This window comes from Parasteatoda tepidariorum, chromosome 4 (assembly GCF_982258835.1).
Source record: "Parasteatoda tepidariorum strain Cologne lab strain chromosome 4, Ptep-v5.0, whole genome shotgun sequence".
In the NCBI taxonomy this organism is placed as follows: Eukaryota; Metazoa; Arthropoda; class Arachnida; order Araneae; family Theridiidae; genus Parasteatoda; species Parasteatoda tepidariorum.
Window position 1 is genome coordinate 82,254,839 of NC_141758.1, and position 23,670 is coordinate 82,278,508.

Sequence of the window (23,670 nt, forward strand, 5' to 3'; positions counted from 1 at the left end):
TGAAGCATTATATCTACAAACAGCGCTCGAAAGGTGTTTAGGATAATCCGGGTGATTTGCAGCAACCTTATTCATTTCCCAGGAAGACTTTAAGAAATCAAAATATACGGACTCCATAGCCTGCTCCCCAAAAAATGCTAATCCTTCATTCCTTCACCGTTTTTGTCACAGAACTGTTCATTGTGAAAAAAAAACTGCATGAACCTTTGGTGTAACGCTGACACCTAAGTCCATGTAGCTCTTTTTAAAAGCTTCTATACATGCTTTGTAATTTCGGTCAAGATTATTTCCGAAGCATGCAGAAACCACTTTTTTGAAGTCGTCAAATACTTTAACATACTTCAGTATTTCTAGATTTTTAAACTGGCGCAGAAGTTCTTCTTTATCCAAAAGTGTTTTGCATGCATTTCCCTTAAACCCAGAACATCCTCGTCTGATTTCACGCAGAACGTGACAAGCTTTTGTCCATGTCAGAGATTCATTTTCACACTCTTTCAACATATGCGTGTAAACAGTGTTAACAACACCAAGCATAAGGTGTAATTCTGGAGGTGGAATAATGTCTAGGAATGTTTTGCCTCCAATAGTTGCAATTAGAGGTGGATGAATGCAATTGAAATAATCTTTCGCTTTGATTTTTGAACCTTTTCCTTCAGTCAGCCAACTTGTACAATACGATGAAACATTTTCCAGAGATCTCAATTCGCCACAACTGCTTAGCTCATCTTTCTTGGCATAACAATAAGTGCATGGGCGTGCGCTGCTGTGCGACATTATACCTGCTTAGATATTCGCTAACTTCAAATCGGTTGCAATTGTGCCGTAGAAAGGACTTATATTCAACGTTGAAATGAGTTGATCTACATTCTTATAATTTTCTTGTGCACTCGGAACGGCTGCTTGAATGAATAGTTGTTTAACTCCAGAATCCTTAAAATTTCTTGCAGCTATCCCCTCTTCGAGCACGCTTACCGCTGCACTCGAAGTCCAACTCATTTGATTGTACAGAAAGACATATTGTACAGAAAGACAGACTCCGTCAATACCCATTTTTAAGTGAACATCCAGTACATCTCGTTCATTTTTCACATACTAAACAAAAGCAGGAACATCTTTGCAGTTAACTCCAAGCGCAGGAGCATCTTCATCGCCTTTTATACAAACGAAAGGAAATTCCTTAAAATCAAAATAATCGTCGACAGAATGAGTTGTAATATTAAGTTTTGTTTTTTATCCTGGTTCAATTGCTTTTCTACTTCGTGTACACACACGAATGGAAGCTGCCCTTTTTAAAATCACAGTGCTTGTGTCGCTAAAGTCGATTTAAGTTTTTATTATTTTTGTTTTTTAAATAGTGGTTCATCGACTATAATTAACAGTTAAAAAAAACTTCTAATAATTATAAAATTTATTATAAACTGTTATTATGAATATTTAATACAAATATATTATTATTTTTTTCTATTTATAAGTATAAAATGATGCTAACGTTTTTGAAATATCGTATTTCGTGAGCAAAAATGTTCAAACTGGATTTTTTTTAAAATCTCTCCACAGATTATTTTAATTTTTCGATTTTTATTATCTAAGAACATTGTAAATTCAGAATCTCTTCTAATTTTCTAGGTGTAAGAGCATTTTATTTAACTGGGTCTTGAGAGCAAAATGGGCTGGAATGGGTCTTGAGAGCAAAATAAGAAACAGCCTACCTTGGAATGAACTTTGAACTTCTGGTTAGAGTGAGCTCGTCCACAATAATCGAGCTATATTTCATATCCGTATTCCTGCAGAAGGCAGAGTAATCTCGTTTCTTTCACATTGAAACTTAATTTCAATGATTCGCTGACAGTCCCATCTGAAAACATGAAAAAAAAAACAAAATTATAAATTTTATGCATGAATACTCAGATTAAAATAGATCAAGAAGCAAAAGTTGAACAAGAAGTTATGATATATATTCCGAAACAGTCGAAACCGAACCAAAAGTGACTAAAAAATGGAGGATACAGCGTCATCCTATGCTTTGCCGTCTGTTCAATGTTGAAATAATTTTTGCAAGTTGGAAAAATTTATTTGCAAGGCCTTTTGTGGGCTGGCAAAATGTGGAAAGTGTTATACGAACTGTACGAAAAAAAAGCTTTCTTTTTTTCTAACCCTTTCGTTACTGCAGCGTGCTTTTCTGAAATGATACCATTGAACTGTGCACCGTGAAGGGAGGTTCTTATAATGTTTTACTTTTGTAGCCAGCAAATACTTCACTTCGACGTATAAGACCAACGCCTCTTACATCAGAAAGCCTCCACGCGGTTTCTTATAAGTAATCTGCGCAGATTATTAAAAAAGCGAACCACTTGAGTGCATGAACCCAAATTCTATTTTAAAAGCACTTTGAGAGAAATTTATCACATATATTTGAGAATTGAATCTGTAGTGGTTGACAAGTAAATAAAACAAACCAATTATATTCATAAATTAAAAAAAAATTTAGAAATATATTTGCTACCACTTTCTAATTTTTAATAGATTTTATATTAAACGGTTCTTTCACATATTGGTTTACCTTCATAGTAGTCTGATTGAACTACCTACAAAAAACCTTGTGGAAGCTTTCAGTTACAGGAGGCGTTGATAAGACACAGCATGGTTGCCGCGGGCAACTGTAAATGCAATACATGGTGATTTATAAACCAGAATATTCTCTAAAAATTTGCAACTTCTTCTAGCATGATATATTTGGTTAACTGTTGCGCTTGTACAAGAGTGCATGCCTGCCAACTTTTAATCCCTTCCATTATTATTTTTCCCAGTGGTATTAAAATGGAATTAAAGCTTCAATTTTAAGCAAACAAATACGTTGTATTTGAGAAAACTTAAGTTGACAACCATGACAGTAACGCAAATTAATATATGTGCTTAATTTTTGTAAGAATAGTGGTGATCAATATAATTTGAAAATTAAAATTATAAAAGAAAAAAAATAGTGTATAATTACTACAAGTTTAAATATGAAAATAAAATCTATTGGAAAATCCGGAAGAGTTGGCAGGCATGAGAGTGTATGTTTTAAATATGAATAATTTGAAATATATGTCATAGTGGTAGTTACGAAGGAATTAAATAATAGCGAATTGAATTTCAAGCACTTATTACATTTTCAGTCGCCGGTCACATGCCTGCACACCTAGAAGTTCTAGTACGTATTCAGAGATGCCAATTTGCTCCAGACAGCAAATATATATTTTAAAGTGTATTATTTTATAAGCGTATACAAATATATATTTTATCATATGATTCTTGGTTTAATAAATTCAATTTAGTAGATTTTTATCCACCACTATTTCTAAATAATTCGTAGGTTTATATAATTTATTTAATTTGTAATTCAATACTTTTGTTTTGTACAACTTGGTAAAAATCTGACAGTAATATTTAATGTCCCTTCAAACATAAAAGAGTCCTACGTAAAATTTTGATAAAGTAGCGGCCGGCCATTTGATTTTTGTTTTTAATTGTGGCCCCCGGCCTCTTGTAAGTTGGAAACCCCTGGTTTAGAATAAAGGATAGAATGGAATATTACAGAGATTCCCCAGGCGACCTGGAATGTAAAAAGTTTTGATTGATAAAAAGCAAAAATCTATTAAAAGATAGTAAAATTCGGAACTATTCTCTGGCATATTTTTATCAGTTTACTATGAAGGTGATTGGAACGATTTTCTTTTTCGGTTTAAATATAAAAAATTTATATGGTAGTAGTTCCGATTGACTAATTAAGCAAATTAACAAAACAAAAATAAATTATTTTTTCCACTCCTTCAATTTTAGTAGTCTTTGGCATCATTGATATTACCACCTTGAAGAAGATTGGGGTGGTTACCAAACAGTCTTTCACTGATGGTGGCCAGGGGTGAAAGCGAGACGGAAAAGAGGAAAGGCTGGTAGTAAAACCATTTCAGTTATAGCTAGTTTTGGGGAGGAGTTTACTTATTCTTTTTTAAATTTTTCAACCATATCTACTTTATCTTGGAAAAGAAGCAGTTTTATATATATGCCAGAATTATAAAAGAAATCTTGATAGTTACAGATATTTCATTTTTTTCGAAAAAAATGCTGGAATGAAATGTTTTACGTACCAGGTTTTTCTCTTTTCCGTCTTGCTATGTAAGGGCTTTCACCCATGATGGTGGCTAATTATGGTGTTCGAACCACGAACACGCAGGTCGTTGCGCGGTTACTGGCTAAACAAGGCGATCGAAGGGGTTAACTGCAAATGTTTTGAAAAATTTTACGTAGCATGTCTAACTGTTAACACTCATTGAAAGACCATGATGAAAGATTTTAGTGGCTGGTGTCTTTTTTTTTTTTTACCAAAGCAGAATTCTCAACGTCTCAATAAACAGCAAAACTTAAAAACTTTTTTCCATTCGTCATTGGTTTGACTGAGGCCTTTTATCTCTTCATCATCAGATGTTACTATCATGATGTGGTACTTTTTTCCCTTTTTATTACTAATATACATTCAAAGTTACTCTTTTATTTATTTTTTGGTATACATACATTTGCTGGCTTGTGTGCTCAATACAAAGAACGGCTTGTAAGTACTTGTCAAGTTGAAGAAGAGTTAGCACGTTAGCTGTAGTTAGAGAAGGACATCACAAAGGGGGTTGGGAAAAAAAAAATTTAAATCAGAGAGAATTTCATTGATCCTTTTTCTCAGTCTTATAAAACATGAATTTAATATATAAATTTGAAGTCTTGATTATAAATTATCTCTGAGTTTAAAATATATAATTTTCTTCTGAAACGATATAAATGCGATTTGTTTAATTACTAAATCGATAGTTAAAACAAAAAATATCGTACCAGATTAATCGTAAATATCTTTCAACTATTTTCATTAAGGCACTTTTCACACCAGTACTAAAAGATGTCTCCTCACAGAGTGGGCATTATGAAATTTAATAAAATTAGTATTAAACGAGAAAAAACAAATTTTGCTTCGACATTTAATTTTAAAACTGATCTGTAAATATTGATAGTTAAATGATTGGAGTTTATCGTAATTTTTGTGGCTTATGGTTTATCGTACGTCCATAAGAAATAGTTAAAGCCGAAGAGAAATATGCCAGACCTGTCAACTTTTACTCCTTCCGGGGAAGTATTTCCTTAACCCCTTGGGGACGGGTGATTCAGACAAGCATTCGTACAAAATCAGAATCAAGTTGTAATTAAATAAAAAACGGTAACTGAAATGTAGTCGTTGCTAATTTGACAGACTTACTTTGCTTTTACTTTAATTATTGTTAGTTTAATCATATATACAATCAATGTTAATTCAAAGTATAACTAAATAGTTTTATTTTGAACGAAGTAATGGTGAATTAAATAAATCAAACAATTATAACTCCGCCCACAAATAAACAGCTAAAGAAATACTTTGATTACCAGTTTTATATTTTTACCCTGATTGATAAGGTTTTATGCTGTCACGTATTTGTGACAGTCGGCGCGAAAGGGTTAAGTTCCCACGAACTGGGAAAATTATATGAGTGGTAGCTATGATTTTTCAAGACACTGAAAAATGCTAAATTTATCTTTCATTTGTGAATAACGAAATTATTCACGAGTTATTTTTTGTACCCATATATATATAATCATACCTGCCAACTCTTCCGGAATATTTTATTTTCATATTTAAAGTGGTAGCAATACTCGTGTTATTCCAATTAACTTTTTTAATTATAAATGAGTTTGACCACCACTACATATAAATAATTATAATATATATATAAAAGCATAATAATCCTTGCGCAAGCGAATTTTAGCAGGATCAAAATATAAATATATTTTTGAGTCAGATTGTTTTTCGTTTATTGTTTTACAACCACTCTGAAAATCCATTCTCGGAAAGAGTAAAAGTGGGCAGGTATGATATATATACAGACCTGCCAGCTTTTAATCCTTTCAAAGACTTTTTTCCCCAGTGGTAGTAAACTGAAATTTTAATTGCAATTTTAGGCAGAAACATTCGCTGTATTTTGAACAAGCTAATGTGGATTACTGAAAAAGTATTACATAATAATATATTAGCTTAATATTTTTAAAAGTAGTGGCAAATCAAAAATATTATAAATTAAGTTTATAAATGCCAAGAATATATAGAAAGCGTACATTTTAGTACCACTTTAAATATAGAAATAAAATTTTACGCCAAATGCGTAAAAGTTGGCTGGTATGTATATATATATTCTTTAAGTGCTTATCGATAGCTTAAAACATCTATATATATATCCCACTTTCACTACCACTTTAAAAAATTTCCAGACCGTGGGAATCCTGATTTTCCAACTGGTGGTGCAAGACTAAATGAAACGCAATTGTAGATAAAATTAACTTTTCACAATTGTTATGACTTTCTCTCATTTCATTTCCTCAGCTTGTTTTTATATCTAAGATTAATTTATTTGCTTTAGTGTATAATATTATTAAATTTATTACAAAATAATATTAAATTTAATTTATAAATCTAAGAATAAAAAAGAAATTTACAAGATTAATTACCACTTTTAATTTAAAAATGATATACTACGGAGAATCAGTAGTTGTTAGCGTCTATGAAAAAACCCATTATTTATTTTTCTCAAAATCTTGATACTTAAATGCGGATCACGTAAGAATACGTTTTTGAAATTTCTGATATCATATAATTCTTTAAGAGTATCAACAAAATTTATTTCCTTTTCACTCTTGTTTTTCAAAGAAAAAATTTAATATTTTTTACCACTGTTATAAATGATTCAATAGATATGTTTTCAGTTCAACATTTGCTCGTCAGAAATTTTTTACTTTTTTTTTAACTAAAGTTGTAGCTAAGCGCCAGATTTGATAAAATTTCGCCAAGTCCTTCTTTGGAATTTCATCTATAAGCGCCGAATTATATATATATATATATATATATATATATATACATATATATATATTATAGAAAAATTATAGACATATGAAAAAGGGGGGGTGGGAAATAATAAGTAAAAAATAACAAACAATTCCCCCCTTTTTTTCATATGTCTATAATTTTTCTTTGTTTTATTCTTCATTTTGAACTTATCTAATGAGTGCTGTTTACTTGCAGCTTAAGCGCAATAAATGAAACTTATTGTATTTCTTAACTTTCTTAGTGTTTTCTTGTATATATATATATATATATATATAAATTTTTTATTGATATATTTCGCTTTGGCTATATTAATACAATATTAGAAAGCACTCCTTTTTGCGGATATAATCGTGTGGGCTGATGAAGAGATTATATCTTTTCTTTGTTTTGTTTTCGGGATTTTTAATTTCTCTCTTTTCTTTTTTTTTTGTTATCAAAAATTATATTTTGATATCTCATATATTTTGTTATGAAAAAATATTTTTAATTATTTTCTTCTCTTGGCATAATTTTTTATTTTTTTCCATATCTTCGCAATATTTTATGAGTTCTATATGCTTGCAGCTTATGCGCAGTTAATATTTTCTTCGTTTTTCTCTTTGTTTTTATTGTGCTATATATACATACATATATATATATATATATATATATATATATATATATATATATATATATATATATATATATATATATATATATATATATATATATATATATATATATATATATATATATATATATATATATATATATATATATATATATATATATATATATATATATATATATATATATATATATATATATATATATATATATATATATATATATATATGGAAAACTTGACTACATGCTATGAGTTAAAAATACCACAATAAAAACTTTGCCGAAGGATTTTTATTGATTATTATTAGATTTATTCAAAAACACGAGCTAGGCTGAGACTTTTACTATCCCAGCCGAAACTACAAATTTCTTTCCCATATTTTAAAAGTTAACATTAATCAATATTTTTCTTCCGCTAAAAAAAAAATAATAAATAAAACTAGATATGATGCAACAACGCTATGAATATTGAAGAAAAACAACAATCCCATGCATTTGCGGCTTTTAAAAAAATATTATATTTTAACAAATAATGATAGGATCAGAGGTCTGAAAAGTGTATTCATCATGTCGCTCGAAAATTACAGGTTGTGAAGTTTTAAGTTCGGCCGGCCGAAACAACTGGTTTTCTGCCCCCCCCCCTTTCCGTGCGATGTCATGACCTCCTGCGCCGTAATTAGATCAGAATTTTCTATAAGGTTATTAAAGACTTCTGCGATGAATTGCCCTTGATTCCTCGTTATCTTTGTGAGACGACGTTAATGGAGAGTTTACACCAGTTAATGAAGAAATAATTTAAGGTGCTTTTTTAGCGGAAGCTGAATTATGGCCAATTATAAAGTTGTAGAGGCGTTCGTAAATTTTTCAAACACAAGCAATTGTTGAACAGATTTCGTTTATAGAAATGTTAAAATGATACTGCCAGAAATTACAATATTTATTTTAAATCTTAGAAAAACTGTACTTTGGGCGTTTAAAATTTTATTTTCAAATTAACGTCATAGAGATTTATGATACTCAAAATTTTAAAATAAGATTGCTAACAAGATTCTCCATTTTATAAGGAAATTACCAACTTTAGAGATATATACAGTATATCTTGCACTACAGTAATTATTTATATGTAGTAGTAATCAAACTTATCTATAATTATTATTATAATTCAAAGGGCCGGGATTGCCTGGTTGTTCGTGGGAGCGGGATTTCGAATTCATCCGGCCGAAGACTCCCCTTGTAATAATTGGTGACTGGTTCACATTAAATCCGTTAGGTCACAAAGTGGTTCAAGACAAAATGATTATGTGTGGATGAAGGAATGAATGTCCGCCCTCTAAACGGGTGTGACGTATGCATGTGGCAGAAGTCGAATTCTTGAACATAGATGAAGCTACTGGAAGACAAACATAATCGCAATCCTTGCCTTAACGACGAGAACAACATTGTAATTCATAAAGTTTATTAGAATAACCGTTTTGCTACCACTTTAAATATGAAAATGAAATCTTGCTACAAAACCCAAAGAGTTGAGAGCTATGAACTTCACAGTCACTAAAAAATTTTTTCTCCAAAAACGTAGAAAGTGAGCTGATCTGATAAAATAGATATTTATATTTTAATTTGAAATGACATACTAGCGATATTCAGGAATAATATGTGCTTTTAAAAATATAAAAAGGAAACCAATAATAATAAAATAAAAAAAAATTTCAAAAGATTAAAATTCGCAACTTACAAGGACTTTTTTTCAGTTTAAATTAACCCTTTTGAAGGCCGTGGTAAGTATACTTACCACCAAATTTTACCACTTTTAATTTAGGTTCCCATTTTTCAATAACTTTAAAAAGCGTATATTTTTAAACGTACATTTTTAAAAAACGTATAAAAGTTATAAAATACATAATTCCTTTTGAAGTTTGTAGCATTTAAGGAATTTATTTTATAAATAAAGAAAAATAAAAGTCAGTAAGTTCCTAATAGGTCATGTTAAATATATTTACCACCAAAAAAATGGCATTTTTATAAACTAAATGAGTTTTTTTTTTATTTTTTATATCAGTTACTGTTCTTAAAACAATTTCAATTCCAAAAATACTTTAATTTACCTTTACTAGAAATAAAGGGCCCATTAAAGGGTTAAAAGGGAAAGCTAGGAAGAAGTTGTCACGGACGACTAAAAAATGCAAACAGTGGTGGCTAATTAAATTCAAAATGTTACAAAAGAGATTAAAATTGGCAACTTTTTATACAAGGATGTCACAGGCCATAAATGTACATAGTGGTCGAAACTCAATTCATATTTATTTATGTAATATCTTTTAAATATTCTATTGTAACTACCACTATTAATTACATTTCAAATTATTCATATTTTAAAAAAGAAAGCATGATCATCCACATATTTGACAAATAAAAAATTAATTTAAGTTTCGGGAAAATGGTTTTCATTTTAAATATGAACAATTTAAAATTTAACTTAAAGTGGTAGTTACGATTGATTATTAAAGCGATATTAAATGTAAAAAAATGAATTGAGTTTCTAGCATTGTATGGGTCATTCTCACGAAAACTGTCATTTTTCAGTTCATAAATCCCAAAAAAGTAAAGTGAATAAAAAGCTCTGAAACTTTTTATATTAATAGAAATATGTAATGGCATTATAAAGAAAGTATATATCCTATGAATTATACTTAATATTTAAATTAATTAATTTTTTAAGTAATTAATTTATAATAATTAATTTAATAAATAAATAAATTAATTTAATAAATTAATTAATAAATTTTTTAATTTATTTTTCAAATTAATTAATAAGTAAATTAATTATTTTCACTATTTAAAAAGTGACGGAATGACACTAATAGTGAGGGAATGATATTTTATTTTAGTACATGTTTTTATCTAAGTTACATCTACCTAAAGTTTGAAAATGATAACATACTAAGCATATCTAATATTTATTATAATTTAGTCTTATATGTTTAATAGTTTTTAGAGGTTTGGGAAATAAAATTGGCTGGCACGATTGAACAAAAAAAAATTTAATAATATACTCATCTTGAATCGTTCCCTCACTTTATACACTAGTGAGGGAATGACGAATTCAATAAAATTTAAAAATAACAGTTAGGCCTAATTAATTTCTGAAGTCAATCACATACAATTATATTCATACAAGAAAGCAACATATAATTATCGACTTGCTCGATGAAGTTGTATTTTATTTTACTCTTAAAAATGACATGAGGGAATGACAAATGTAAAAAATTTTACCTGGTTTGATTCGTTCAAATTTATTCCACAGCAAAGCTTCTTTAAGTTGAAGATGGAAACATACTGGAATTTTGTTCTATGATGCCAGTTGTTAACTTCTGAAGTTTTTATTAAAATATTTTTATTCTAAGAAGATTGCAGGTTATAAGAACATTGTTGTGAGGGAATGACGCGAAACACTGGGGACAAAGTTTAAAATAGTGCTGTGTTAATATTTTTATCAGAAATTAAATTTAAAATTGATTTTCTGAATTCTTTATTTCAGTATTCTGGAATAAAAAACACGAATTTGTGAGAAAAATTTTTTTTATTTCAGAAACAATTTTTTTCTTTTTTTAAATCAGCAGTGGGGACAAGTGAGGGAATGACATATTGGTATATTTTAATTACCTAAAATAAATAAAAAATAAAAATTGATAATTTTATTTTTATTCTTTTGTTAGCTTGCATTCTGAAGGACACTTTCCCTGAATTTTTTTTTTCGTAAGCTGTAAAACAAACATAAAATATACTGGGGACATGAAAATGACTGTTTTTGTGAGAATGACCCATATACAGTTTTAGTCGCCTGTGGCTTCTCTGAGATTACAGTGTTAAATAGCTATATATCACTGATGATGCAATAAAAAGTTAATTAAACTGAGGTAATTATATAATTAAAAATAAATAAATTTCTACATCTTTAAGGGCACGTACCAACATTGGATATTTAGAAGGAAAAAAAATTAAAAATATCAAATTAGTTTAAGAGCAAATGCATGCAACTTTTTTTTCCTCAAAGTAATTTTTAGATTAATACATGCGTTTTCGCAGCTAGAGTTAGAATGGGTTAATTAAAAAAAATTACAGAGAAATCAATCAATTTTCAATAGGCATTTCAACTTGAATTTTCCCATGAAAACATAATCACTAAATAATAAATCAACTTTTAAAATCGATCAGAGACAGACATGCAATTTTCAAGGCTACTGACTCAACGTGAGAAATTCAATTAACCAGAGATAGGAACTAATTTAGTATTGTTTTTTTTTTCAAGGTCTGGCAAAAACTGATTGCATTTTGTTTTCTTTTTACAGTAGTCAGTTGAAATTCCAGGTAAATTTAATTTTTACTTTGACAGGGGTCAAGAATGTGGCATAAGCCAGATGAGGAGAATATTCACGCCCTAAATATAAGTAGAAAACGTGAAGCTTTAAAATTGCATACCCAAATCTTTAAATATAGTAAACGTGCAAAACTATGATGCGATGTAAAAAAGTGATAATCAGTAGGCTGTATTTCTAATTATCTCAAAAAATTGTGTGTTATTATGAAGCAATTTAAATATGTTTTTTAATCTCCTTTATCAGGATGAAAAGTATCTGAAATCTTCGCTTCTAATAAGGAATTAGTATCCTCATGTGGAATAGTAGCAAAATATTAACTCTTTACTAATTGCTACTATTCCACCTATAGTAGAATAGTAGTTAAGCCTTTCGTGCCGACTGTCACAAATAGTGCCAGCGTAAAACAGTATCAATCAACGTAAAAAGATAAAACTGGTAGCCAAAGTATTTCTTTAGCAGTTTATTTGGGGGCGGAGTTATAATTGTTTGATTTATTTAATTTACCTTTACTTTGTTCAAAATAAAATTATTTAGTTATACTTTGTATGAACATTGATTATATATATGATTAAACTAACAATAATTAAAATAAAAGCAAAGTAAGTCTGTCAAATTAGCAACGACTACATTTAAGTTGCCGTTTTTTATTTAATTACAACTTGTTTCTCATTTTGTACGAATGCTTTTCTGAATCAACCGTCCCCAAGGGGTTAAAGTATATAGCAGGTAATCAGGCACTTTTAAGAAACGAATTTCTTTTTGTATGGAATGAAAATCTTAGCGTTTAGTAAGATACTAAACCTTTTATTTTTGGTTAAAAGCAATGATGAAATAGAATAATTTTTCATTCTTTGAAAGACTTTCGTAGTAGAATATTTTTTTAATTCTTTTGAAGTATTCTTTTAATTCTTATTATTTCTTGATTCTTTGAAAGGCTATTGTAACAGAATATTTCTTGATTCTTCGAAAGACTCTGTAACAGAATACTTCTTGATTCTTTGAAAGACTTTTATAACAGAATATTACTTGATTCTTTATAAGGTTTTGTAACAGAATATTTCATGATTATTTGAAAGATTTTTGTAGCAGAAAACTTCTTGATTCTTTAAATTACTTTCGTAGTAGAATATTTTTTAAATACCTTAAAAGTATTCTTTTAATTCTTATTATTTCTTGATTCTTTGAAAGGCTTTTGTAACAGAATATTTCGTGATTCTTTAAAAGACTCTGTAACGGAATACTTCTTGACTCTTTGAAAGACTTTTGTAACAGAAAATTTCATGATTCTTTATAAGGTTTTGTAACAGAATATTTCTTGATACTTTGAAAGATTTTTGTAATAGAAGACTTCTTGATTCTTTAAAATACTTTCGTAGTAGAATATTTTTTTAATTCTTTAAAAGTATTGTTTTAATTCTTATTATTTCTTGATTCTTTGAAAGGCTTTTGTAACAGAATATTTCCTGATTCTTTGAAAGATTCTGTAACAGAATACTTCTTGACTCTTTGAAAGACTTTTGTAACAGAAAATTTCTTGATTCTTTATAAGGTTTTGTAACAGAATATTTATCAGAATAGTAATCAGGGCTGAAAATAAAACAGGAAAGAGGAAAAAACTGGAAACAAAACTATTTAATTTATAACTGGTCTTTTGGCCAATGAAAGAAGCTCTTTCTATTCTTAATTATTATTATTACTGTATTAGAATTTTGAATTAGTTATTTTTAGTTATGGTTAAAGCATAACCTTTATAATTTTATTACCTACTTTTGATCCGAAAACAAATGTGATTTATTTTTATAACAGAATATTTTAGTCTTGTTATTAATAAAAAGTAATATAATTTACATTTGAATTTGCAACGAACAACTATTTTAGTTCGAAAACGAAAAATAAATTGCAAATACAAAACAAATTTTGCAAAATAAATGCTAAAAACACTTGTAATACCACTTTTCGCTTTTATGAAACAAATTAGAATATATTTTCAAAAAGCGGACGCTAAATTAAAAAAGTTTAAATCATTTTGGCGAAATTTTTAAATTTCTCCAATACCGCAAGATCGACCACAAGATAAAATAACTAGTATTAAAAATAAAACAGCAAAAAGAGAATTTAATGATAAATTTAAAAAGGAATACATATCAAAAATCGCCATTACTAGATATTAAGTAACTATTCTGAACGAGATATTCCATTTCTAAGAAAAGTTCATTTTTCTTCTGGTCGCCATTAAACAACAGAGAGATTAACATCTCGTTCTGCAAAAAAGAAAAAGAGTAACTAGCAATTAGGGCAAGTAAAGCTATAATTACCCTGGCGCACATGCTCAGTAAAGAAATTAAAATTGGTCACCGCCAGACATAATGAGACAAATGATAGTTGATCTACATTTCTAAGAATTCGAACTGTTACTCTCATTAAGAATTGTTATGCCGGGGGGAGGTACGAATGAAAATTTAAGTTCTGATTACAGTTAGACAATTTGTCGGATTTGCTTCATTAAAGTGTGGTACAATTTCTAGTGTTAAGTGGCAACAGTAATAAAATTTGAAAAATAAAGTAGCAACTATAATACTGCAACTATTAATGACATATATTTTCCTGTAATTTTTCTTCTTCTTGTAAATCTGAAGGAGGGAGATATTGCAGATCAAAATTAGGTAATTTTGCAACTGGGGATCAGAGGCCACTTTTTAGATCATGTGGCAACTCTTTTAAAACATGCTACCATTTTTTCAAAAATTTAAAAAAAACGTTAATATTAATTATTGCATTGGAAGCATTTCTCAATGATTAACATTGCCAAATTAATTTTTAAATTGATTGTTCGTTAGTTTGAGTCAATGGCAGACCTGCCAACTTTTACTCTTTCCGAGAATGGATTTTCAGAGTGGTTGTAAAACAAAAAACAACCTGACTCAAAAATATATTTATATTTAGATCCCGATGAAATTCGCTTGCGCAAGAATTATTATGTTCTTATATATTTATTGTAATTATTTATGTGTAGTGGTAGTCAAATTCATTCATAATTATCATTATAATTCAAAAAGTTAATTGGAATAACCTGAGTATTGCTACCACTTTAAATATGAAAATAAAATCTTCCGGAAGCAGAGATGCCAACTGCTCCGGACACGCCGAAATAATTAAAAAAAACTGTAAATAACTACGAAGTAAAATTTGCAAATATTTGAGTATTTTTGCTTTTTTTTAAAAATGTATAGCATGTCTTACGTACTAAAAAGTGATGAATTATTTAAGCCTACGAATTAATTAGAAATAGTGGTGAATAAAAATCTACTAAATTGAATTTATTAAATCAAGAATCACTATTGATAAACTACCACTTTAAAATATATATTTGCTGTCCGGAGCAAATTGGCAGGTATGCAATGGCACAAGAGCCAGTTTGTGGCATCTATATTTAATTTTTAAAATTGAGAAAAATATTATGGAGAAAGAAAGAAAGAAATTTTTAGAATATTATAAAGCGCAGTGGTGGAAGTGAGACGTAAAGAGGTAAGGCTGGAGGTATAAAACCATTTCAGTTTTAGTTGGTTTTCGGGAGGAGTTTGCTTATTCTTTTTTAAAACTATTTAACAATCTCTACCGTATCTGATAAAAGAAGCAGTTTTATATACTTGATAAAATTAAATAATTTTTTTACCTTAATAATCATTAATTAAAAATAAATGATTTATTAGAAATAATGAAATGAATATGAGTTGAATTTTTGACGGAAAAACTGTTAATTTCGGTCAGAAAAATCGTTTAATTATTAATTGCTATATTTAAACACTTTTTCAGGTTTATAGCAATTTTTGACATTTGGAATTTCTTGGAAATAAGTTTAGTGATTAGAATTTGATCTATTATTTATATCTTTTAAATATTTAATAGAGTGGTAGAAATTTAAAAACAAAAACTTTCAAAATTTTTAGTAATTTTGTAAATATTTTAAAAGCCTCACCACGATGGAGCTAGAACAAAGTGGAATTAGCCTATTAGGGATGCAGCAAATAGTGATTTTGCCGAATACCAAATATTCGAAAAAAAATAGATCGAATAGTAAAATTTAAAATAAAGAAAATCATTCATAAATAGTTTTTTGTGTATAATTAAATTTAGTTACTATTGAAAAATAATAAAAACTTAAATGTATTATTATTCTTGTGTAAAGGTAAAAAAAACTTCGATAAAAATGTTTAAGATAATTAGACATTTATAAATATTTAAGATAAAATAACAAACCAACGGCTATTTAAAAAAAACAACTTAAGTTGTAAAGCTGAAAAAAACAGAAAAAAATATCCTCTTAATTCTTGAAAACAAACTTTAATCCTAAAAGTAATATTTTCCGGGAAAAAATCTTATCCATAAAACATTAAATGAGATATCTATCATAAACGTCCAGCGCTATCATAAAAATGCCTATAAAAAACAAAGGTATAAAAGCAAAAAAGAAAAATCTATCTCGCTTTTTGAAAGAAAATTTAAAGCTAAACATTTAAGTTTTCCAATTACTGTATTTTCAAGAAAAAGTGGAGATTAATATCGAATAGAAACTCTCTCAATTGCAGCGTCATAATAAAAACGTCCATAAAAAAGGAAAAGCTGAATGGATACTAAAACAAAAATCATTCTTAAATTTTAAATCATTCTTAGATTTAATGCTAAAAATCTTAATTGAACTTTTTCACATTGTCGTATTTTTGGAAAGAAGTGACCACAAAAATATAACGTTCATTAAAAAATGCTCTCATAATATAAACGCTGATTAAAAGAAAAATTAATGAAATAAAGAAACAAAAAATAATTGTTCTTAGTTCTAAAGTATAACTTTAGCGTTGAGAATCACAGTTTTTCATGTTACTAGTTATCTGTCTTACCGTAGAAGAAAAAATGACAGTTAAAGAATAAAGTTTATTAGAAATGCTCCGTTAACATGCTTTGCTATAGTTAAAGAAGAAAAATATGCAAACATGAAAAAAAAGTTCTGAATTTTGAAAAAATTATGAAATTGCCTGTATATAATTTAAAGAAAAAAATATCAACATTGAAAAACTCATAGTTTAGTACAAAATAATCTATTTCAATTCTTCAAAGTTCGTTTTTCCAAGTATCTTTCGGAACATAATTTAACACGTTCACGCCGGGAAAAGTGAAAATTCTGGTATGGGAAAAGAGAAAATACTGGTAGAAGAACTATTTCAATAATAGATAATATTCGGGAGGAGTTAATCTATTCTCGACAATACGACAATAACAACTCACTGTAAGGAAATTAATCACGACAAAGAAGCAATTCAATATAAAAATTGCATCCGTTAAAAACAATTGGTAGTTACGGATTTTTATTATTCGTGGAAAAAAACTAAAAAATGAAATTTATTGTTACCAGATTTTACTCCGGTGCGCTGCCAAGATGAGACTATCTAGCGTGACCCACCGGTGGGTCAACCCGGCGTGAACGTGTTAACAAGTTTCAGAACTTAAACAAACATGAGTAAAATCTATTTCTAATATTCTATTGTAAAAATTATGAATTTAGATTATTCTTTATTAACACTTTGAATGTCTCGCTAAACGGTAAATAACTACAAACTAAATTTGCAAATATTAGACATATATTGCGAGTATTTTAAAAGGTTTAGCGTGAATTCACGGACAAAAGTGGTGAATTTTATAAGCCTACGAATTGTTTAGAAATAGTGGTGGATAAAAATCTACTTTACTGAATTTATTAACCCAAGAATCACAATTAATAAACTACCACTTTAAAATATTTATTTTCGGCCTAGAGCAAGTTGGCATCTCTGTGTTTATAAATAAAACTATTTGTGTAAGTTCTATATTGCATTAATTTCTTCAAACCATCTTAATAACGATAATAATATAAAAAAATAAAACAATTTACTCGAATTATGTGCTTCTAATAATCTTGACTTCCCCAGTCACCGGTGACTCCCATGGCATTCAACGTGTTAAATCTAATAAAATCCCCCCCCCCCCCCATAAAAAAAATTGTCAAAAAATGACTTCCCAATTATTACTTAGCCGAACATTTGGCCAACCGAATTTTAGGCACAAGGGCGGAATACCAAATAGTGGCAGAATATTCGGTACATCCCTAATGCATATGAACTTTTGAATATGAAGTGGTGTGTAAAAGACATCATCTCCAAAACCTGAGGCACAACAGCTCAAAGATCAGTCATAGGAAAACACTGAAATATGCCACTTCACCTAAAAAAAACTACTTTATGTATAAACCCTGAAACCGATAGCTACTTATGCTTCACTGGCATGGTACAGAATACCAAAGTATTTTCTAAATGAACTTGACATTGTACAGAATAAAATAGTACGATAAAAAATACAAATGCTCCATACTATGTCAGGAATCAAACTTTGAGAGATAAGTTAAATATTTTAAAAGTTTCTCGATAGCTTCATTGAATGCCAATTCTTTTAATAAAGCAGAAAAATGTGACGAGGCGAAATTTAATGATATCTTGAAATAGAAAATACTAATTAAAAGAATTTCTTAAATTTCGTTATCACTAGAAAATATTTTTTGACAAAGACGAGCAAGTTGGCATCCGTGCTGTTATTTTGTGGTGATACTTTAACACGTTCTCGCCGGGAAAAGTGAAAATACTGGTAGAAGAACTATTTCAATATTAGATAATATTCGGGAGGAGTTAATCTATTCTCAACAATAACAATTCACTGTAAGGAATTTAATCACGGAAGAAGCAATTTATTATAAAAATTACATCCGTTAAAAACAATTGGTAGTTATGGATTTTCATTATTCCCGGAAAAAAACTAAAATATGAAATTTATTGCTACCAGTTTTTACTCCAGTGCGCTGCCAAGATGAGAAAATCTAGCGTGACCCACCGGTGGGCCATCCCGGCGTGAACGTGTTAAAAAAGAGTAATCGTAATTATCCTAATTCTGCAAGTTTTCCATTCGATTCCAATATAATAAAACTTTTGAAGAAAGCGGAGCTGCTGGCATCCCTGGTAGAAGATATATTAGAAGTAATTTATGGAATGAAGGAATAAATAACAGGCACCAATAACTTGGTATGTACAACATTTAAGTGAAACCATGCAGTTTAGACATAAATTGAAAATACAAAATACAGTAATGAAAACACGACTTTGAAATAAAATATTTGCATAATATATGCACAAGATTCACAAAAAAATCAAGTTAAAACTTGATTTCAAAAAGACTTGACGAAATATAATGGAAAATTAAAAATATCATCACAATTAGAGTTAGCATTCAATAAAATCAATTAAGCGCAAAGAAATTTACCATTCATTTCTGGGTTGGTCATCACCTTATAGATATCAATTATTTGCTTCCTCGGCACCTACCCAAGGCAAGGGTTTGCTCGCTTATCGAGGTACCTATTAGTTACAGTGGTGCATATAGAGTAAGAAGTTCGGGAAATTTAGGAGTAAGTAAAGTAGGAAAAAATCTGCTATCGGACCGTATTTCTTATCAACTTCAATTAAATCGGAATATGAAGCTGGTTTATTACTTATTATATTAAATAACAAATAAAAACGGTGGAAAACTACAAACTAAAATTTGCAGATTTTCGGTTAATTTCGACAACTTTTTTAAACGCTCAACATGGCTTTAGCTAAGTGGCGTATCACATATGATTTTGAATTATTTAGAAGTGCAATGAAAAACTGACTTAGTTATATATGTTAAACTTTTAATGGTCTATAATTTTGTCAGAAATAAATAGTACAGATTTTATCCCATTGCCCCTTTAATGGCTCAAATATTTCTGCCAAGCAAAGGGTTAACATTCGGAGGCCTGATAGCTTAAAAACATCATACAAATAAATTTCTTTAAAAAAAATGTGTTTTGGTTGCTGTTTTATGTCATCATTATTTAAATTCGTAAGAACCGAGAGAGCTCTGCTTACAAATATGAAAAACGTCTTTTTTTAGTAACAGTTTCATTTTAAAAACAGCGTATTTTCTTTTTATAATTAACAATCATCCATTATTAACATAATATATTTTTTTCCAATGCTCACCCGATTGACATTCGTCATTCGGGTAACAGTTGGGCAGATTTGTTGGTCATTCTTTCAGGGGCGCCTTATTAGGGAGACCAACGTTGCTCCCAGAGTTAGGACAGACAATACATAGAAAGAAACAACATCGATGCCTTGTCCGGGATTCGAATCCATGACCTTTTTGAAGTAAAATCAACTCCCTGGCTCATACAGAGTCCGGTCAGGGCACTATAATATATTGATAATACAAATCCATACTCATATCTTAATCTGTCCAAAAGTGATTTTTAAAATTTGAGTTGATTACTAATCGATTGAAATATACATTTAATTTAAGCATACATCTGTGTCTGATTTTATACTACTGATCTAGAATACAGTCGGACTGACAAGGGTTATTAAAAAGATAGCGACTCGATAAAAATGCATTTTTAAAAGATAATTTGAAAGCTTAGAATAGAAGATTCCAGTAACTTTAAGTGGCAGTTTCATGAACAATTTGCATCACATGAGGAAATCGCAATTAAAGAAAATTAATCCCATCTTTTCAGTAATTTATAGATAAAACTAATAAAAATGAAAAATAAGATAAATGTAACTTTACAAGAAAAAAGGGTAACTCATTTTTTTTTCTCCCTCTTCCATGTGCTTGAAAACGATGACATTGCGAAAATAAAAGAATTGTGGGAATATTTCGCAATAAAGGAACAGATGGAAACAATGTTGGTTCAGGAATAAAGTTTTTGCTGCTCAGGAAATGGAGATTAATGGATTTAAGGCGAGTAAAAACATTTACTGGTTTAGAAGGAAATTTAAAAATAAAAGGTAGCAGGGTAAATGCGATCATTCTAAGCGCTAGGGGAGTAAGAGCCACGATAATTAGATTAGTTAATAAGTATGGATATATTTGTTTAACGTTTCCATAACAGCCAATATGTTTGCAATTTTCAAAATATTTTTATATTTAAGGTTATAGTTAAACTATATCTATTATAATCGTTGTTGAACAGCCGAGCAAAATTTGAGTGTACGACTACAAATGTTTAACTCCGTAGCCTTGTAATTTTAAACCCAATCCAGTAGACAAGGTAGATCCTGGATCAAGTATTGGGAAAAATTTACCTTCGTGGACTTTTTGATGTAACCAAATTGCATTTGCGTTACGTGGAGAGGAAAACCCACAAAAAGTCCCACGATTAGCCTGGAGGTGAAGAATCAAACACATGATCCGTTTACCACTGAGGATATTTGACTTCAGCACTGTGGTTGGTACGAGACTGGTGCGGAATTAGTATCGAATACAATCATCGCAGGTATTCGAACCCGGGTCAACTGGGAGGCGAGCGCTCTATCCCCTGGCATATTGTACATATATTATCATTTCCCCCCTATTTTAATGTTTTTGTCATCCATATTTATTCGACTATATGTCTAGCCATGTCATTATCTTATTTATTTGAGCAATGTCAGATCCGATGAATCAATGAGAGCCCACTAGGACTGGTACTGAGTAACAAGGACATCTCTAAATTACGCTTTTGTGATTAAGCTATGGGAAAATATAAACATATTTTGATCTGTAATTGAGTTTTCAATTTATATTTTACAACTACTTTGGAAAATAATTTTTGGAACGAACATAATTGGCAAGTAATCGTTTTGCAACATTCGATTTAGCTAGAGATAATGTTATATATTATTAGGTGACTGTACCATGCAATATCAAGATTCGAGTTATTGAGGCAATGATATTTTTGAAAAAAATTTCTCCACAGATCTTGAATACCATGTCTTGAGAGCTTTACATAAGGTACTATAATTATCGATACCGATGATCAATGATAAGAATCAAATATGATAATCTCGAGAATAATAATCATTGGATACGGTGTATTATAACTCAGTTAACACGTTGAGCACCGCGCCAGCCATCGGTGGCTGACACTGGACTTTCCATTTAGGCCGCGTCAACCACCGATGGCTGACACTGAAATTACATTTAGGCTGCCCACCGCTTGCTGACACTGACCTTTCACATAAGCCGCGAAAAACAGCTGGCTGACAGCGTATAACCAACGCCTCCGCACGGTTTTTTTTTATATGTAGTCCGATCAGACCACTATGAAGGATTTCCACTTTCCGAACGAGTCATTTAATACAGAATATAGCTAAAATAAGAAAGTAGTAGCAAATATATGACTAAAAATTTATTTTATTTATGACTATTATTGGTCTGCCTTATTCACTTGTCAACCACTACAGATTCAATTCTCAAATATATGTGATAAATTTCTCTCAATTACTTTTATAAAAGGTTTTGGGTTCATGCGCACAACTGGTTCATTTTTTAAACAGTCTGTGCGGACTACTTATAAAAGACCGTGTGGAGGCTTCTTGATATAAGAGGTGGTATAGCATGATCTAGAACTATTAAATTTACACTCTTTTTTGGAATTGCAGAAAATGTATTTAAAATTTACTTAATTATAGTAATTCTTGGTTCAATAAATTCAATTTAGTAGATTTTTATTCACCACTACTTTTAAACAATTCGTAGGCATAATAATTCACCACTTTTGTCTATAATGTCATGCTAAACCTTTTATAAACTATTGAAACTGTCGATATTTGCAAATTTAGTTAGTAGTTATTTACCGTGTGGCCAGACGAGCAAGCCATGTAAAATTAGCGTAGCATTCAACGTGTTAAATTGAAAAAATATCACAATGCATTGAAAAATGTTGATAATTCTAAATGTCGTATGTTAATAATTAAATTCCGATATCATTCAGCACTATTGAGCGCTTTGTAAGACACTGCCTACATTGGCTATTTATTAAATGTAAGATACTAGTCACAGTAAAGAAGTAAAACTATTTATTCTTATGAAGAAAAAAATTTTCGTACAAAATAACGTTTTTAATAACCTTTAATAAGAAATAAAATCCTCTTTTAAAGTCTTTTTCAAAAACTTATTTATTCATTTGAGATTTGACAATAAAAAGTTCTTAAAATTTATGAAAAGTTCTCAAATTAGCAATTTTTTTGAATTTATCAATCTTGTTTTATAATCTCAATTAACATTAAATAAGAAATAAAAAGTAAACCACTAAAATCCTCAAGTTTCAAATTTATTTTATCAAAAATATCATAACTTGTGGCTTAATTTGAATGATTAAGGTTTAAACTATTACTTTTGTTCTCTGAAAAGCAAATATTCACATGTTAAATTGCACTATATTGATTTTTTTACTAAATGTTTAAGTTGTAAGAAATGTGTACTATATTTTTCCTCATCCTTTTCTATTTTCACAATTTATTATAAAAATATTGTCCCTTAGTTTACTTGGCATATGTCATTATAAATAATATTAAACTGTCAGACAGAAAGGCATGTACTAAACAAAATAGAAATGCATAGTTTGAGCGATTGCCTCTACACTTCAAATGCAAGCAAAATACGATCAATTTAAATTTGCAGGATAAAAGTCGCATCCGAATCAATTATGGTAGAAATATTTTTATTGGGTGTTACTACTGTCCCTTCGAGAATAAGTTATTTTATTTTTATCAATTAGTTTACATTTAACAGAAATGCCAACTGCTCCGGACATGCCAAAACAATTAAAAAAAAACGGTAAATAACTACAAAATAAATTTTGCAAATATTTGACTATTTTTGCTTGCTTTT

The 23,670-nt window shown here is 29.3% G+C and overlaps 1 protein-coding gene across 1 annotated transcript in view; it reads right to left on the reverse strand.

Annotated features, from left to right (window-relative positions):
• pip (heparan sulfate 2-O-sulfotransferase pipe) overlaps positions 1-23,670 on the reverse strand; it is an 83,488-nt gene that overhangs the window by 56,574 nt on the left and 3,244 nt on the right. The window contains exon 2 of the mRNA XM_043052722.3: positions 1,710-1,855. Coding sequence (XP_042908656.2) covers positions 1,710-1,774 — 65 coding nt within the window. The 5' untranslated portion in view covers positions 1,775-1,855. The remainder of the gene's footprint in view (positions 1-1,709; positions 1,856-23,670) is intronic.